General features: G+C 41.0%; 1 protein-coding gene across 1 annotated transcript in view; it reads right to left on the reverse strand.

Annotated features, from left to right (window-relative positions):
- Positions 1–22185, reverse strand: part of LOC121870896 — a 101261-nt gene that overhangs the window by 12177 nt on the left and 66899 nt on the right. The window contains exons 2-4 of the mRNA XM_042372868.1: positions 10729–10909; positions 1022–1653; positions 414–708 (exon numbers count right to left, since the gene is read on the reverse strand). Coding sequence (XP_042228802.1) covers positions 414–708; positions 1022–1653; positions 10729–10909 — 1108 coding nt within the window. The remainder of the gene's footprint in view (positions 1–413; positions 709–1021; positions 1654–10728; positions 10910–22185) is intronic.

Genomic DNA, 22185 nt, shown 5'->3' on the forward strand with positions numbered 1-22185 from the left:
TGGTGGAACATCAAAAAAACATGTAAATGAAGAGCTTCGCACAGAACATAACCTAACCTAACCTACAGTATTTTAGGCTTAGGTGCAGGTTAGAATACGAAGGTACAGGACGTCTTAAATAAAACACACAAAAAATTATCGATTAATTTTCATTGAGTATTAAAGTTTTAGTAATAAAAAGAACCAGTCATCCCAATTTTGCAAAAACTTTTGTTGCTTTTTAAAGTTTGTGTGTGTGTATGTGTGAGTGTGTGTGTGTGTGTACAAAAGTATGTCTTATTTTTTTTTAATTTAGAGTTTTGTCGTCTACTGAACTAGACAGGTTACGAAAGAAAGTACAGCATTTCAGTTAGAGTGGAGTGCAGTTCATCTGTTGAAGATAGAGTAACAGGTAGAGGGGAGAGTTGACTCACCTGTTCTAAGGACCCCATATCATTATAGCGAACTTTGCTTCTGGGTTCTTCATCCTCGTCTGATGGTGTGGTGGAGTCTGCTTGTAGGAGGAGACGATGCTGCTCCACGTGTCTACGGTTTTCCATGAGATCTTCCAGCTCCCCGCTCTCCAGGGATGACTGTCTCCGCCCCGCTCCGCCTGCAGCTCTCCAGGAAGTGTAGCGCGCGGAGGACAACCCCCCGCCTACCACTACACCCTCCCCACCTCCGGACACTCCTACAGGGCTCACAGTCCTCTCCGGTGCCAGTCTACTGCTGCAGAAGAGAGAAGCAAGGAATCACACATACGGTATACTTCAACAATTTAATCACATGAAAGCACAGGTGTGTAGCTGATCTGGGTATTTTATATTTGAATCAGGGTTTTTCCGGAAATCGAGCTGAGTCACGTAATAATTCCAAAGCGAGCGGCAGTTTTCGAATATGCACCCGAGGTGCAAACTTTTGGACCTATATTGCCACGTTTTTTTTTTAATTCTAAGATGGCGCAGCAAATTTTCAGAAACAAATCCTGATTCTAAAATTGCGCACATGACTTATTATAGTGGATGAGGCGGGAGACACTCACCTATACTCATCGTAGGAGTGCAGTCTCCTGGGGGAGCATAGTTCGGTCATCTCAACGTCCTGATGGTGAGGGCGGCTTCGGCTCACTCTGAGGGACTCGCTGCGGGCGGGGGAGGTGCCAGCCGAGGACCCGCCCACCCTCTCACTCCTGCTGCGGCGGAAACCACCCCGGGGGGGCTGACTCTCTTGCAGCGTCCTATCACTGTTGCTACTGCTGCTGCATGGCCGAGACCCTGCGTCCATGGATGGCAGACATCGCACTGACCCAGGGCTTTTGTCGAGGGCTGGTGGCGGCAGGGTGCTCTCACATGCTCCCGTGCAGCCAGCGGCACTCAGGGACAACCGCCGGTCGCCCTCAAAGCTACTGCGGGAGGTGTGAAAGGCAGCGCGGGCTCCTTCGTAACCGCTAGGCTTGGCCAGGTCAAAGCTGGCACTGCCGTATTTATGATATGTGTGTGTCCTGGGTAGCGGTTCCCCGGTAGAGGCACTATGGGTGTAGGCGGGTGGGTGGGCGGGGCGGCTCCGTGTGCGGTTGAGGGCGTGTGTGCGGGTGCCGCCCTCTGCCGTAGCCACCACTACCAGCGGCACCTCGGGCGAGGACGGCCCCGTCGTCACGCGGATGATGGGGTCGACCTGTAGGAGCAACCATTTACCTTATAAACTTGTGACTGCATGACTATTACAACACCTAATATACCACTACACCTACTGCACTACTACAATAACTACTTCCCCATTACAACAACTACTGCACAACTACAACAACTACTGCACTACTACAATAACTACTGCACTACTACAATAACTACTGCCCCATTACAGCAACTATTGCACCACTACAACAACTACTGCACTACTACAATAACTACTGCCCCATTACAACAATTACTGCACTACTACAATAACTACTGCCCTATTACAACAACTACTGCACCACTACAACAACTACTGCACTACTACAATAACTACTGCCCCAATACAACAAATACTGCACCACTACAACAACTACTGCACTACTACAATAACTACTGCCACATTACAACAACTACTGCACTACTACAATAACTAATGCATTACTACAATAACTACTGCTCCATTACAACAACTACTGCACCACTACAACAACTACTGCACTGCAACAATAACTACTGCCCCATTACAACAACTACTGCACCACTACAACTACGGCACTACTACAATAATTACTGCCCCATTACAACAACTACTGCACCACTACAACAACTACTGCACTACTACAATAACTAAAGTCCCATTACAACAATTACTGCACTCCTACAATAACTACCGCCCCATTACAACAACTACTGCACCACTACAACAACTACTGCACCACTACAACAACTACTGCACTACTACAATAACTACTGCCCCATTACAACAACTACTGCACAACTACAATAACTAATGCATTACTACAATAACTACTGCCCCATTACAACAACTACTGCACCACTACAACAACTACTGCACCACTACAACAACTACTGCACTAATACAATCACAACTGCCCCTTTACAACAACTACTGCACTACTACAATAACTACTGCACTACTACAATAACTACTGCCCCATTACAACAACTACTGCACTACTACAATAACTACTGCACTACAATAACTACTGCCCCATTACAACAACTACTGCACTACTACAATAACTACTGCACTACTACAATAACTATTGCCCTATTGCTAACTACTGCACTACTACACTAACTACTGCACTACTACACTAACTACTGCCCCATTACAACAATTATGCACTACTACAATAACTATTGCACTACTACAACAACTACTGCACTACTACAGTAGCTACTGCACTACTACAATAACTACTGCACTACTACAACAACTACTGCACTAGTACAATAACTACTGCCCCATTACAACAACTACTGCACTAGTACAATAACTACTGCACTACTACAATAACTACTGCCCCATTACAAAAACTACTGCACCACTACAACAACTACTGCACTAATACAATAACTACTATCCCATTACAACAACAACTGCACTACTACAATAACTACTTCCCCATTACAACAACTACTGCACCACTACAGCAACTACTGCACTACAACAATAACTACTGCCCCATTACAACAACTACTGCACCACTATAACAACTACTGCACTAATACAACAAGTACTGCACAACAACAACAACTAATACACCTACTATACTGCTACAACAACTACTGCACTACTACAACGACTACTGCACTTCTATAATAACTACTACCCCATTACAAAAACTACTGCACAACTACAATAACTACTGCCCCATTACAACAACTACTGTCCCATTACAACAACTACTGCACCACTACAACAACTACCGCACTACTACAATAACTACTGCCCCATTACAACAACTACTGCACCACTACAACTACTGCACTACTACAATAACTACTGCCCCATTACAACGACTACTGCACCACTACAACAACTACTGCACTACTACAACAACTACTGCACTACTACAACAACTACTGCACCGCTACAACAACTACTACACTACTACAATAACTACTGCCCCATTACAACAACTACTGCACCACTACAACAACTACTGCACTACTACAATAACTACTGCCCCATTACAACAACTACTGCACCACTACAACTACTGCACTACTACAATTACTACTCCCCCATTACAACGACTACTGCACCACTACAACAACTATTGCACTCCTACAACAACTACTGCACCGCTACAACAACTACTGCACTACTACAATAACTACTGCCCCATTACAACAACTACTGCACTAGTAAAATAACTACTGACCCATTACAACAACTACTGCACTAATACAATCACAACTGCCCCTTTACAACAACTACTGCACTACTACAAAAACTACTGCACTACTACAATAACTACTGCCCCATTACAACAACTACTGCACTACTACAATAACTACTGCACTACTACAATAACTACTGCACTACTACAACAACTACTGCACTACTACAACAACTACTGCACTACTACAGTAACTACTGCACTACTACAATAACTACTGCACTACTACAACAACTACTGCACTAGTACAATAACTACTGCCCCATTACAACAACTACTGCACCACTACAATAACTACTGCACTACTACAATAACTACTGCCCCATTACAGCGACTACTGCACCACTACAACAACTATTGCACTACTACAACAACTACTGCCCCATTACAACAACTACTACACTACTACAATTACTACTGCACTACTACAATAACTACTGCCCCATTACAACAACTACTGCACCACTACAACAACTACTGCACTAATACAATCACAACTGCCCCATTACAACAACTACTGCACTAGTACAATAACCACGTCCCATTACAACAACTACTGCACCACTACAACTACTGCACTACTACAATAACTACTGCCCCATTACAACAACTACTGCACCACTACAACAACTACTGCACTAATACAATAACTACTGCCCCATTACAACAACTACTGCACCACTACAATAACTACTGCACTACTACAATAACTACTGCCCCATTACAGCGACTACTGCACCACTACAACAACTATTGCACTACTACAATAACTACTGCACCACTACAACAACTAATTACACTACAACAACTACTGCACTACTACAATAACTACTGCACTACTACAATAACTACTGCCCCATTACAACAACTACTGCACTAATACAATACAATAAACTACTGCACTACTACAATAACAATAACTACTGCCCCATTACAACAACTACTGCACTAACAATAACTACTGCACTACTACACTGCACTACTACAACAACTACTGCACTACTACAGTATAACTACTACAATAACTACTGCACTACTACAACAACTACTGCCCCATTACAACAACTACTGCACCACTACAACAACTACTGCACTAATACAATCACAACTGCCCCATTTCAACAACTACTGCACTAGTGCAATAACTACTGCCCCATTACAACAACTACTACACTACTACAATAACTACTGCACTACTACAATACCTACTGCCCCATTACAACAACTACTGCACCACTACAACAACTACTGCACTAATACAATCACAACTGCCCCATTACAACAACTACTGCACTAGTACAATAACTACTGCCCCATTACAACAACTACTGCACCACTACAACTACTGCACTACTACAATAACTACTGCCCCATTACAACAACTACTGCACCACTACAAACAACTACTGCACTAATACAATCACAACTGCCCCATTTCAACAACTACGCACTAGTGCAATAACTACGCCCCATTACAACAACTACTACACTACTACAATAACTACTGCACTACTACAATACCTACTGCCCCATTACAACAACTACTGCACCACTACAACAACTACTGCACTAATACAATCACAACTGCCCCATTACAACAACTACTGCACTAGTACAATAACTACTGCCCCATTACAACAACTACTGCACCACTACAACTACTGCACTACTACAATAACTACTGCCCCATTACAACAACTACTGCACCACTACAACAACTACTGCACTAATACAATAACTACTGCCCCATTACAATAACTACTGCACCACTACAATAACTACTGCACTACTACAATAACTACTGCCCCATTACAGCGACTACTGCACCACTACAACAACTATTGCACTACTACAACAACTACTGCACCACTACAACAACTACTACACTACTACAATAACTACTGCACTACTACAATAACTACTGCCCCATTACAACAACTACTACACCACTACAACAACTACTCCACTAATACAATCAATACTGCCCCATTACAACAACTACTGCACTAGTACAATAACTACTGCCCCATTACAACAACTACTGCACCACTACAACAACTACTGCACTAATACAATAACTACTGCCCCATTACAACAAATACTGCACCACTACAACAACTACTGCACTACTATAATAACTACTACCCCATTACTACAACTACTGCACCACTACAACAACTACTGCACTAATACAATCACAACTGCCCCATTACAACAACTACTGCACTAGTACAATAACTACTGCCCCATTACAACAACTACTGCACCACTACAACTACTGCACTACTACAATAACTACTGCCCCATTACAACAACTACTGCGCCACTACAACAACTACTGTACTACTACAATAAATACTGCCCCATTACAACAACTACTGCACCACTACAACAACTACTGCACTAATACAATAACTACTGCCCCATTACAAAAACTACTGCACTACTACAATAACTACGGCCTCATTACAATAACTACTGCCCCATTACAACAAATACTGCACCACTACAACAACTACTGCACTACTATAATAACTACTACCCCATTACTACAACTACTGCACTAATACATTAACTACTGCACCACTACAACAACTACTGTACTACTACAATAACTACTGCCCCATTACAACAACTACTGCACCACTACAACAACTACTGCACTAATACAATAACTACTGCCCCATTACAAAAACTACTGCACTACTACAATAAATACTGCCTCATTACAACAACTACTGCCCCATTACAAAAACTACTGCACTACAACAATAACTACTGCCCCATTACAACAACTACTGCACCACTATAACAACTGCTCCACTAATACAACAAGTACTGCACAGCAACAACAACTAATACACCTACTATACTGCTACAACAACTACTGCACTACTACAACGACTACTGCACTACTATAATAACTACTGCACCACTACAACAACTACTGTACTACTACAATAACTACTGCCCCATTACAACAACTACTGCACTACTACAATAACTACTACCCCATTACAAAAACTACTGCACTACTACAATAACTACTGCACTACTATAATAACTACTGCCCCATTACAACAACTACTGCACTAATACAACAAGTACTGCACTACAACAACAACTAATACACTTACTATAGTGCTTCAACAACTACTGCACAACAACAACGAATACACCTACTATACTGCTATAACAACAAATACTACACTACTACAACAACCACTGCATGACTACAACAACTACTGGCCTACTACAACAACTACTGCACTACTACAACGACTACTGCACTACTATAATAACTACTGCACCACTACAACAACTACTGTACTACTACAATAACTACTGCCCCATTACAACAACTACTGCACTACTACAATAACTACTACCCCATTACAAAAACTACTGCACTACTACAATAACTACTGCACTACTATAATAACTACTGCCCCATTACAACAACTACTGCACTAATACAACAAGTACTGCACTACAACAACAACTAATACACTTACTATAGTGCTTCAACAACTACTGCACAACAACAACGAATACACCTACTATACTGCTATAACAACAAATACTACACTACTACAACAACCACTGCATGACTACAACAACTACTGCACTACAACAACAACTAATACACTTACTATAGTGCTCCAACAACTACTGCACAACAACAACGAATACACCTACTATACTGCTACAACAACAACGAATACACTACTACAACAACCACTGCATGACTACAACAACTACTGCCCGACTACAACAACTACTGCACTACTACAACAACTACTGCACTACTACAATAACTACTGCACTACTATAATAACTACTGCCCCATTACAACAACTACTGCACTAATACAACAAGTACTGCACTACAACAACAACTAATACACTTACTATAGTGCTTCAACAACTACTGCACAACAACAACGAATACACCTACTATACTGCTATAACAACAAATACTACACTACTACAACAACCACTGCATGACTACAACAACTACTGCACTACAACAACAACTAATACACTTACTATAGTGCTCCAACAACTACTGCACAACAACAACGAATACACCTACTATACTGCTACAACAACAAATACTACACTACTACAACAACCACTGCATGACTACAACAACTACTGTACTACTATAATAACTACTACCCCATTACAAAAACTACTGCACTACTACAATAACTACTGCACTACTATAATAACTACTGCCCCATTACAAAAACTACTGCACTACTACAATAACAACTGCACTACTATAATAACTACTGCCCCATTACAACAACTACTGCACTAATACAAAAAGTACTGCACAGCAACAACAACTAATACACCTACTATACTGCTACAACAACTACTGCACTACTACAACGACTACTGCACTACTATAATAACTACTACCCCATTACAAAAACTACTGCACAACTACAATAACTACTGCCCCATTACAACAACTACTGTCCCATTACAACAACTACTGCACCACTACAACAACTACTGCACTACTATAATAACTACTGCCCCATTACAACAACTACTGCACTAATACAACAAGTACTGCACTACAACAACAACTAATACACTTACTATAGTGCTCCAACAACTACTGCACAACAACAACGAATACACCTACTATACTGCTACAACAACAAATACTACACTACTACAACAACCACTGCATGACTACAACAACTACTGCCCTACTACAACAACTACTGCACTACTACAACAACTACTGCACTACTACAACAACTACTGCACTATCTACAACAACTACTGCACTACTAAAACAAGTACTGCACAACAAATAATACACCCACTATACTGCTACAACAACTACTGCACTATTACAACAACTACTACACCTTTTATACTGCTACAACAAATACTGCACCAATACAACAACGACTGCACTACTACAACAACTACTGCACTACTACAACAACCACTGAACTACTACAACAACTGCTACACTACTACAACAACTAATACACCTACTATACTGATGCACCAGCTACTATACTATTACAACAATTAATACAGCTACTGTATTGCCATAAAAACTGCTGTACCAATATTACAATGACTGCACTACTACAACAACTATTAGTCCTACAATACTGCTACAACAAGTACAGCACTACTACAACAACTATTACTCCTACTATAATGCTACAACAAGTTCTGCACTACTACAACAACTACTGCACTGCCAATACTACAACTGCTGCAATACTACAACAGCTACTGCAATTCTACAACAACTAATTATCCTACTATAGTGCACCAATACAACAATTACTGCACTACTACAGTAGTGTAGTACTTGTTGTAGTAGCGTAGCACTTGTTGTAGTAGTGTAGTATTTGTTGTTGCACTGTAGTATTTGTTGTAGTACTGTAATATTTGTTTTAGTACTGTAGTATTTGTTGTACTAGTGTAGTACTTGTTGTAGTAGTGTAGTACTTGTTGTAGCACTGTAGTATTTGTTGTAGTAGTGTAGTATTTGTTGTAGTAGTGCAATAGTTGTTGTAGAAGTGTAATAGCAACAACTATTACACTTCTACAACAACTATTGCACTACTACAACAAATACTACAGTGCTACAACAAGTACTACACTACTACAACAAATGCTACACTAGTACAACAAATACTACAGTACTAAAACAAATACTACAGTACTACAACAAATTCTACAGTGCAACAACAAATACTACACTACTACAACAAGTGCTACACTACTACAACAAGTACTACACTACTTCAACAAATACTACACTACTGCAACAAATACATACTACAGTACTACGACAAATACTACACTACTACAACAAACACTACACTACTACAACAAATACTACATTACTACAACAAATACTACACTACTACAACAAGTACTGCACTACTACAACAAATACTACAGTACTACAATGAATACTACACTACTACAGCAAGTACTGCACGACTACAACAAATACTACAGTACTAAAACAAATACTACACTACTACAAGTACTGTACTACTACAACAAATACTACAGTACTACAACAAATACTACACTACTACAACAAGTACTGCACTACTACAACAAATACTACAGTACTAAAACAAATACTACACTACTACAACAAGTACTGCACTTCTACAACAAATACTACACTACAACATCTACTCCTTTTGGACGTTATTCCCACTACTTTTCAGTTTACAGGTATTTTGAACAGAGTTCGAAATTCGAAACAATTAAGTATCATTCGAATTAGTTTCACAAAAAGGAATATCACTGAAACCATAGTCGAGACACGCTTCATAACAATTAGACAAAGTGTGTCTGTACAAAAATTTTATAAATATATGTGAGTCAATAGGGCAAATATTAATAACACTGATAATATTTCAGTATATATTCGGTAACATTATCGAAAACGGAATGCCGTACTGCTAGAAGACTGTTTGAGAGCTTTATAGGTTCAAATACCCGTAAGACACCCATATTCATACCCACGATTGGCACCTAAGTTAACGAAACACCAGCAGTTGTTGATACTATGTGTTTGATTGTCCTGGATAATTTAATATGACGAAGTATTTTGGTGATCTGTCGGTGTAATATCTACAAGTGTGTCGAAGTTATCTGATGGAATGTAAATTTATAATGAGATGGTGTCAAAAGATATGACACAATGGTATTATGCAAAATATTGTCTACATATTATGAATTTCCGTGGGAGTAAAGTGCAAAAAGGGATAGTGCGCTATAATAACTACTAACGCTAAAACAACTAGTAAGACAACTACATCAACAATGCTATGATAGGAGGTGTCTGCCTACCTCTAGGACAATGTCCCTGGGGTCGGTCCTGTGGTCGGGTGTAAGCGGCTGTGGGCGGGGGGCGGACCGACCTTGGTTGGCCCCCGCCCCCTCCGCCTCGCCGTCACCACCTTCCAACTGCACACAACGTTGACGCTGGACGGGCGGCGACCTCAAACTCCTCTTACTGCCACGCCCGCTCCTGTAGGAAACACAGCAAAGGTTAGAGAGACCGATGGGGGAGACAAAGGGAGTAAGGGTGGATGACAGAGGAGACAAAAGGAATTAGACGGGATGATGAAGGAAACAGGAGTTAATGTGAATGATGGAGGGGACATAGCAGAACCACGATTAAACAAATGTATAAAATCGTTAGGGAAGAAATCAAAATTCATAAAATAATTAGCTTACAATACCAGAATGTCAAGAGTAAAAATACAATTAAAATATCTCACTTGCTTAATGAAAACACCGTACTACACTTTTAAGGTTTACACACTGTACTGTATCCATTAATGCCATATGTTCAAAGTTTACACGCTGCACTTAAGGTCAACTAGCCGCCATCTTGAGACAACCATCTCTCAATGTTTAAAGATTGATAATATGATTTTTAACTCGACAGTTGGACATGATTTAAGACACATTACTGTATATCCAGTTAGGACACTCATATAAGATACATTATATACTGTATATCCAGTTAGGACATGATATAAGGCAAAACGGCGCATAGTTCTAAGCGAAGACGATCAAGCAGTAATCCAGATTTTCACAAATGATTAACAGGTGGCGTTATGTGGGCAGCAGATGGCGTTATGTGGACAGCAGATGGCGTTATGTGGGCAGCAGACGGCGTTATGTGGGCAGCAGACGGCGTTATGTGGGCAGCAGATGGCGTTATGTGGGCAGCAGATGGCGTTATGTGGGCAGCAGATGGCGTTATGTGGGCAGCAGGTGGCGTTATGTGGGCAGGCAGTGGCGTTATGTGGGCAGCAGTTGGCGTTGTGTGAGCAGCGGGTGGCGTTTTGCGGGAAGGGGGTAGCGTTATGTGGGCAGCGGGTGGCGTTATGTGGACAGCAGGTAACGTTATGTGGGCAGCAGGTGGCGTTATATGGGCATCAGGTGGTGTTATGTAGCCAACAAGTGTGGTTATGTGGGTAGCGGGTGGTGTTATGTAGGCAGCAGAAGGTATTCTGTGGATGGCAGGTGAGGTTATGTGGGCAGCAGCTGATGTCATGTGAGCAGCAGGTAGTGTTGTAAGTGCAGCAGATGGTATTATGTGGGCAGCAGGAGGCATATGTAGGCACCAGGTGATGTTATGTGGGTAGCAGGTAGTGTAATGTGGACAACAGGAAGCATTATGTGGACAGCAGGTGGTGTTATGTGGGCAGCAGGTGGCGTTATGTGGGCAGCAGGTGGCGTTATGTAGGCAGCAGGAGCGTTATGTGTGCAGCAGAAAACGTTATGTGTGCACCAGGTGTCGTTATAAAATAAAATAAATAAATAAAGAAGTTATAATCGTGGTGTTCTTACTAACACCATGTTACGTGTGTTATTCCAGATGATACTAAATGTTACATAATACTTCCTAGAGATAAATGTACAGTACAGTATGTATCAGGTGCCACAAAGAGAGCTCAAGCCCTCATTTGGTTCGGCCATGTCAATATTGTTTTATTATCCACTCTGTATCTGTATTTTTTTCCTGCCAGTACACAGCCTCTTCACCATTAAGACTCCTAATGTGCCTCCTTGTGGCAAGACACGGTAACTGGGGGCCTCGTAGGCCCAGGCTAGACTAGAAGGAGATTCCGGAGTAGTAGTGGCCCAAGAGGGACGGCGCATAGGCCCACTGGCATGTGGACAAAACATAGCGCCTACCAACCAGTGCCCCGTTGCCTTGCGGATTAACCTTGGTAGATAAAAGGCTAAGGGAGTAAACCTTGAACGAAAAAATATGTGGCGGAGCCCCGCATCAGGCATACTTGCTTACTGAGCTCCAACAAGACCCTAACGGCGGTATAGGCGGAGGAGGTGACCACCTTGGGAACCCAACGACTACACCGGCAGACTCCCAAAATTGGGCTATCGGCAGTCCATTGCAACTTCCCCCTTCCTAGTCGTAGCAACACTTGCACCAGTGCATCAGTAAGAGGGAGAGCCAAGATGTGTGGTTGCAGCTTGTACTCCTGCCTCGCCACATAAATCAACTCACATGCAGCCATCATCCAGCTTATCATACTTCCTCATCATCAAAACCCATTATACCCGTAAAAGTCCTATGGCGACGGACAAGCGGCGACAACGACAGACAAAGAAGACTACCGTGAGTCTCTAGTCACAACTCTGCACATGAGCGGCACAGATAAAATGGTCGTTTATGTACTGGGATCTAGGCAGCAGTGCATTCCGGTCTTGTCTGTGCGACTAAGGAGCCCTTTCGAGGAGCCACTCTGCTCACCTCACATGGGAAGGGGGCTAGAAAAGGTGCCCTAAACATAGCCTGCCTAAAGAACCAACCTGACTGAGCAACCGCACCCAGTAAGGTCATCCTTATGCGGTCGAAAACACAATCATAATCACAGACCAAAACAAAAACAAACTATGCAACCTCTTATAAGTTGCATGGAATGTTAGGAGCTTTCTGTATACTGGCATAAATGAGCGTCCTGAAAGAAGAACTGCCCTTGTGGCAAAAGTATAACATCGACATAGCAGCCATTAGTGAGTCCCGGCTCCCAGGCGAGGGTCGACTCCCAGAACGGGTGGTCTGGCTATAGCCTTCTTCTGGAAGGGTAAGCCTACTGCAGAGAGAAACCGCATTTATGGAGTTGGCTTTGCCATCCGGCAACGCATCCTACACAGGCTAACTGAAATGCCTGTTGGGATCAACGAGCACCTCATGACGCTCCAAGTAACTGAATAACTCACGGCAAGCCTTTTTCATCAGTGCATACGCCCCAACACTGGATGCAGAGGATGAGATCAAGGAGGCCTTTTATGCCGACCTCGACAGAGTGCTAACCTCTATCTCCAGAGAAGATGAGGATGTGCTCCTTCGTGACTTCAATGCCAGAGTTGACAGAGATGCTGATATTTGGCAGGAAACCATAGGGAGAAATGGACTAGTGCAAGTGTAATCCCAACAGCCTACTCCTCCTCAGCAAATGTGCTGCACAAAACCGCACTATCACTAATACCTTGTTTAGGCAGGCCGACAAATTCAAGGGTTCATGGCAACAACCATGATACAAACACTGGCATATCATTGACTACTTCATTGTCAGAGAAAGGGATCGCCGGGATGTCCTCATCACCCGAGCGATGCGTGGCTCAGACCACTGCGACCTCATCATAGACTCGTCAGGGCCAAACTTTCACTTCACGTCACCCCAAAACGGCGGAGGCAACAAACCTCCAGAAGAGATTTTGACACGAAGCGTCTGACGATCCAGCGGTAACACATGGTTTCAGAGAGCAGCTTGAACATGGGCTGATAAACAACCGAACAACAAACAACCCAAATCCCAGTGCCGAATGGGATATTCTCGACACTGTCATGACAAAAACCTGGAGAGAGACCCTCGGCCAGATCAAAAGAATACTCCAAGACAAGTTTGATTAAAATGACCCAGCAATGAATGTACTCATTGATGATAAGCGTGCTGCTTTAACTGATTGGCAGAAAAACCCTCAGTCTTGGACCATAGCTGATACCATCCGCAAGATGAAAGTGGCGGCATAGCGGGAACTTCGCAATCTAAAGAACGACTGGTTTAAAAATACAGCCTGTGAAATACAAAAATTTGCAGATCAGCACAAGATGCGCGAATTTTTCAATTCCACTAAAACATTTTATGGTCCAATCACTCATGACGCAACCTACCCTCCCCCCCCTCCGCTCATCCAACAGTAACTCCCCAATTAAAGACGAACAAGGCATCCTTCAACGCTGGAACGAGCACTAACATTCACTGCTCAACTGAAACACTGGTGTGGATGTCCTCACCAGGCCCCTCAGCATCCAGAGCTGACCTCAGCTATCTTCCACCCCTGGATGTGGTAGCTGCTGCCATCAGACAGATGAAAAATAACTAAGCCTCATGGCCTGATGAAATCCCAGCCGAGGTGTATAAAGCAGGAGGACCTCTCCACTCTCTCCTGGGGAATATATGGGAAAAGGAGAAAATCCCCCAACCTCTTAAAGACGCCACCATCGTCAATATTTATAAGAACAAGGAAGACCGGTCAGACTGTGGCAACTACCACGGGATTTCACTGCTGTCCATAGCTGGCAAGATTATCGCCCGAGTCCTCCTAAACCAGTGGTTCTCAACCTTTTTCACTCCATTCCTCCCTTGAGGAATTTTCAACATCCTCGTGGCCTCCTTCATTTTTCTCCCAGAACAGACAAACAGACACGTGATAAAGACTAAAGAATGATAAAGAAGGACAGATAAATAGGACAAGAGTTAGAATGGCAAACACACACACACACACATTCACATACATAACACGCCCATGCACTCACACATAAAGCACACATACAGTCATACACAAACATGCACACAGGTTAACATTCACACTCAAGCTAGCAAGCTGAAGTGTACTTCCAGTAAGCAAGAACACGCCTCCTTTGACAAGCACTGCCCAACTTGGAAGAATGAGAAGAACAGTGAGTCATGCAATTTAGCACTAAAAATGGTAAGATTATATAAGTAAAGAATGAGTATGAACAACAATGGCACCAATAAATAAGGAAATAATTAATAAAGGAAGTATACAAATATTTCACCCACGTAAAGCAGCGACCACATGAATTATGAAACAAAATAAGTAACACCAATTACGGAGTATATTATTCTTGAGTTAAGCTCAAACACAATATATGGTTCAGAGACAATACACACCACTGTTTTCGTGATGGTATCCCAGGCCAGACTGAGATCATTCGGTCCTATCACCACTTGCAAAGGGATGACACACGGACACGTACTGAACAAGTCAGTTCAGCAGCTCGGTCCAACGCCTGTCACACAGACAGGGAATGGACCTGTCAAATCTTAAATAATCCGTAAAAAATAAAAAAAAATTAGCACCAGAGTATGTAAATAATAAAATAGTATTTTCGTTATGATTAAACAAAATGACAAAAAAAGAATGAAAATTCTCTTCTGCCAAGGCAAAATAAGTAATACAAGTTTTGTTTAATTCAGATTCCCAACGTTAATCGGAAACGTACAATTTATAACAGCTCGCCGTGGCTCCCTTGGGGGCCATGGCCCCCAGGTTGAGAACCACTGTCCTAAACAGACTTCTTCCTGGGGCGGGAAACTTCCTCCTAGAATATTCAATGTGGCACCACTAACATGATCTTTGCTGCCCGCCAGATACAAGAAAAGTGCAGACAACAGCGTCGTGACCTGTAGATGGCTTTCATCGACCTAACCAAGGCTTTCGACTCGGTCAACAGGGAAGTCCTCTATCGGACCTTCAGCCGTTTTGGCTGCCCACAGAAATTCATCGCCATTGTGAGGCAACGCCACGATGGCATCGACGGCAGTGTCCTGCACAAAGACTCTCTGTTCTTTCCCATCCAAACGGGGCACTGTCACTAACTCTCTTTTCATTTTCTTGGCTGTCTTCCTTACTCGTTCCGGTGCCAGTTTAGCCGGCTGGATGGACATCGAGTACCGGATGAACTGTCTTTTCAACATAAGACGACTCCAGGCAGGGAGAAAGGTGTCGACAGCTTCCATTACTGAACTTCAGTATGCAGACGACCTCTCCCTTGTCGCTCACACTGAGTGCGACCTACAGGAGATCCTGAACACCTACATAGATGCGTATGCACACTTCGGCCTTGAGGTGAATGTACAGTCGGCCACAGGAATAAGTGTACACACTGTAGCTGAAAGGTCCAAAAATGGTCTGGTAACGTTGAAACTGTGCATCCAGACGCATCATAAAACTCAGCTCTCCCCACCTGTTATCTCTAACTATTTTCTGTTTCTCCTTCTTTATTCTTCAATTTACTCCTCTTCCTTCCCTTACAAATCCAAACATCAGTAAAAAAAAGTAGGGTAAGAGAAAAAGTGGGAGAGGAAGAGGGAGCTGTACAATAACTGCAATCCCATTCGGCAACAAGTTTACTGCCATTGGATACAATATATTACTTGTAATATAAACACAAGACACTTGTAAAACATTAACAACAAATGTATTTATAACATATATGTGGGACTAAAACATAAATTACAGGCCATTTTGTAATTTTGTCTGTTCTGTTCAGGACAGTGTTACCAGATATTTTGCCACAAACACGAACCGTAGGTGTATACTTATTCTTGTGGCCGACTATACATAAGACTCAGATTGCCCCTGGTTCAGCCACACCGTACCCGTGTCTTCAACTGTAGGGAGCAGCATTTAGTGTTATGTGGGCAGCATGTGGTGTTATTTGTGCAGCAGGTGGCGTTATGTGGGCAGCAGGTGGCGTTATGTTGGCAGCAGGTGGCGTTATGTGGGCAGCAAGTGGCGCTATGTGGACAGCAATTGGTGTTATGAGGGCAGCAGGAGGTGTTATGTGGCCAATAGGAAGCGTTATGTGGGCAGCAGGTGGTTTTATGTGAGCAACAGATGGTGTTATGTGGGCAGCAGGTGGTGTTATGTGCGCAGGAGGTGGCGTTATGTGGGCAGCGGGTGACGTTATGTAGGCAGCAGGTGGCGTTATGTGAACAGTAGGTGGTGTTATGTGGGCAGCGGGTGGTGTTATGTGGGCAGCAGGTGGCGTTATGTGAACAGTAGGTGGTGTTATGTGGGCAGCAGGTGGCCTAGTAGGCTCTCATGACTCCTCTACTTCAATACTTTGATTTTAACGGGTATGTTTTGTTCTTGATTGTTGAAACATGTGTGATCACCTTTGTATTTTCACCTGTAGGATTTAAGCTTTTGATATTTGTTTTTGTTTTTGCTCTGTATGGTTAAATTAAAACAAGGGTTAATAATTAATAACTCTATGGTTCGTTCAATATACTTAATCATTTTAATGTATTTTATTCTATTCGTCAAATTGATTTTTTGTCCTTGCTATTGTATTTAATTTTCTTTACCTCTGATGATGACAAGAGATTTGCGAAAACGTTACCAAATATATGTTGCTGTTTATCCATATATTGATACTGGTAGTTATCTTTCATGTATGCTTCCCCCGAGGAGAGTCAATTGCATCATATGTAATTCACCCCTGAAGATGTGAATTACACGAAAGCGCTTGGGAACTTCGTGTTTTCTTCTTTCCTTGTGGTTATCAGCATATACCTAGATCACGCGCACCTACAGTGATTTACTTGCACATATATATATATATATATATATATATATATATATATATATATATATATATCGATAAAACAACACAGGAAAAGGAAAATAATAAAGAATGGAGCATGTTAGATTTCGTCTTTATTCAAGACATCTTCAGAGGCAACAGAATTTTCCTCTTAAGATGTCTTGAATAAAGACTAAAGACTAAGGGGCCCCATTATTTCCCTTTTCCAGTGCGATTTTATCAAGATTTATCTTATCCACGTCTTCATTGTGGATCTACATGATATATATATATATATATATATATATATATATATATATATATATATATATATATATATATATATATATATATATATATATATTATATATAATATATATAAAACAAAGAAGTCAGTCTGTCTGTTTGTTTGTCTGTGTGTCCGCACGAGAATCTCGGAAATTACTTTACCGATCTGGAGTGATGGTGGATGATGTTATATATAGTGATGATGGGTGGTGTTGTATTGTAGTGATGATTAGACAATAAAATAATAACATTTTAATGCTAAAAACATATACTTTGCTGTACCGTTGTAGTGAAAAACATGGTGGAACTTACATACACCGTTAATGAACTATTGATGGAATGAGAAGTTTTGGGGACTGAACAGTGAGACAATATGGAGCCTCCTGGAGGGTGGCATCCTACCGTTGCCTTGCGGATGAGCAGCCCGGAGGGCGGCGATTCTGCTAGTATATATATATATATATATATATATATATATATATATATATATATATATATATATATATATATATATATATATATATTAAATCACTGTAGGTGCGCGTGATCTAGGTATATGCTGAATAACCACAAGGAAAGAAGAAAACACGAAGTATTTCGTGTAATTCATCTTCATGAGTATGGGTGGTCCAAAATATCACATATTTGTATACGTTTTCTCCACAAGGTTTATTTTTGTCCATTAGGTACAAAATGCATCCCAGAAAAAAATTGGATCATTTAAAGCATATTTAGAGGTCAATCCAATGTCCTCTTTTTTTCCATTTAGTACGTAATAAGGATTTTTCGGGGCTAGATAAACACATTATAAACACATTGTCTTTATTCAGCAAAATACAATTATAAGTTTTACAAATTACAAACTAAATAACTCTAGAACACCAATACACATTCTTTATTTGTATCCCTTCATCATAGCAGCTTTGCTTGCCGTTGGTAACTTCTTGCGATGAGCTGCAACAACCTGTAAAAGGTACTGCTTTTGGTCCTCATTTTGCGTTATAGACTCATTATAACGCTCTATGAGAGCAATTGCCCTCTCTGCGCTGTCATTCACCACCTTCATATTTATCGCACGATCTCTCATTGTGATAAACACTTCATCGTCTTTCCATGTTTTGGGATCCTTACTCAAGAACAGTTGTGCTCTTTCTTTGCCATCTAGTGTAAGAACATCAAAAATATCTAATGTACGCTCAGTAACAAATGAGGCCACATTACTGATAGGAGTTTCATCAGATAGGACAATACGCCTTGAAAAGTCCTGTTTCTTTGGGCACTGGAAGTTTTGTACCATATTCTTCTTGGTTTCAGTATCGATCCTGTCATCAAATAAGCTTAGACCGATAAGATGTTCTGATAGATACCAGAGATGTCGGCTAATTGCTGCTTGTGCTGCGTGTGCAACTTTCTCATGAGGATATTCCTTTAAAACCTTCATTAGCTGCAAATCATTGAATGGAGCTCGAACAGCCATTGGTGCTTCATGCCAGAATCTCACATACATTATGCTCACAAACAAAGCCAGTTGTGTGATATTGTTTTCTTCCCGTGTTGATAATGTGAATTGATGTTTGAACAGATAGATTTTGAGAGCATAGATTCCTTTTGCCATCCATCTTGCATGGTGTGTAGGACCAGGAAATCGAAAGGAAACCTTACTACTTGGCAGTCCACCAAGAAACAAAAGAGCTAGTTCTAGAAACTCCCTATAATCATCTCGTGGCTGATTATCCTGCAGGGCTACTGGCAAATATTCAAGCAACTCCTTCCTTAGAATTTGAAGCATTGGGTCCTTACAAAATCTGTAACTAAGTCTAATTATTTCTCACAGGTAATAATTGCCTGCCATTCATATGCCATGACACAAGATGGAAACCTACATAATATACTATTTAGATTGATAATGAAATAATTGTAGAACTGATGAGATATAAATGAAATAAGTAACTTCATCTGATTAATGGTAACCCTTGTCTGTGTTTCCTGTTTCAACCTGTCATTGTCAGTCCCTATGACTCAATACTTGACTCTTTGCCCTTTCCAAATAGGCAACTAGGCTATATACATTGAAATATACCCAATATAATGTGTTGTGTATATTAAGACTGTATCATGCGGACAAGAAAATTCAGTCCTACACTACAAGTATAATATGCAAAATGGATTGACCTCTAAATGTTAATGAATATGGATAAAATTTTACAGACCTTATCTATGAACCAAATGGACAATTTTAAGGCTTGTGGAGGCAATATATTACTACTTATATTTTTTACCATATAGTTTTGGACCACCCTAATATATATATATATATATATATATATATATATATATATATATATATATATATATATATATATATATATATATATATATATATATATATATATATATATATATATATATATATATATATATATATATATATATATATATATATATATATATATATATGCAAATAAATCACTGTTGGTGCGCGTGACCCAGGTATATGCTGAAAACCACAAGGAAAAAAGAAAACACGAAGTTCCCAAGCGCTTTCGTGTAATTCACATCTTCAGGGGTGAGTACAAACTAAGTAGAAATGCAGAACAAGTTATATATATATATATATATATATATATATATATATATATATATATATATATATATATATATATATATATATATACTTCATTTTTAGTCCATATAACACGCGGACTTTGAACATATAATCAACGACCTCACCAGCCAGGATTCGAACCCTCGACTTACTGGGTGGGACTAGGAAACACTACCGACCAACCCACAAGGACACTAAAAGCAGTCCTAGGCTCTGTTATACATCACAAAAAGCCTGTTCATCGAGCTGCTGGCGCCGTGAACCTCATTGGGAACTGCCCGTGCCTCGTACGTGGTGTCAGCAGCATTTTACCGAATCCAGCTGGTATGAAACACGCGGTGCCATATATACTTCATTTTTAGTCCATATAACACGCGGACTTTGAACATATAATCAACGACCTCACCAGCCAGGATTCGAACCCTCGACCTACTGGGTGGGACTAGGGAACGCTACCGACCAACCCACAAGGACACTAAAAGCAGTCCTAGGCTCTGTTATATTTCACACAAAGCCTGTTCATCGAGCTGATGGCGCCGTGAACCTCACTGGGAACTGCCCGTGCCTCGTATGTGGTGTCAGTAGTATTTTACCGAATCCAGCTGGTATGAAACACGACGTACCATATATATATATATATATTTCATTTTTAGTCCATATAACACGCGGACTTTGAACATATAATCAACGGTAGTGTTCCCTAGTCCTGTGAAAGCTTAAAGAATGCAGTGAGAGTCGTATCAGCAGGATTTGCCATTTGATTTTGTAGAGACTCTTCTGTGAAGTATACTCTTTGTCCATTTTCCAGGTGAACAGCCAGATGAACTACTGTTGGGCATCGTTCGTGTATGGTAATATTAAAAATTCTCCATAGGGCTTCATTGCTGCATATATAACGGCCTTGCTGAAACTGTGTCACCTCATCATGATTTCCACCCTTTTCCAATGCAAAGATCGCTTGGTCAGAGCCTTTGTTGACATATCTGCAAACATACTTGATGGACTTGACTGAATTACAGAACTCCACATTGATGTGAGCATTCAATGCTTTACTCAAAAGAGGATTGTAGGGGACCACCCATATAACATATAACAACATCCATCATCACTACATACAACACCATCTATCATCACTACATGTAACATCATCCATCATCACTACATATAACACCATCCATCATCACTACATATAACACCAACCATCATCACTACTACTTATAACACCACCATCATCAATACATATAACAACATC

This window comes from Homarus americanus, unplaced genomic scaffold (genome assembly GCF_018991925.1).
Source record: "Homarus americanus isolate GMGI-L3 unplaced genomic scaffold, GMGI_Hamer_2.0 scaffold52512, whole genome shotgun sequence".
Classification (NCBI taxonomy): domain Eukaryota; kingdom Metazoa; phylum Arthropoda; class Malacostraca; order Decapoda; family Nephropidae; genus Homarus; species Homarus americanus.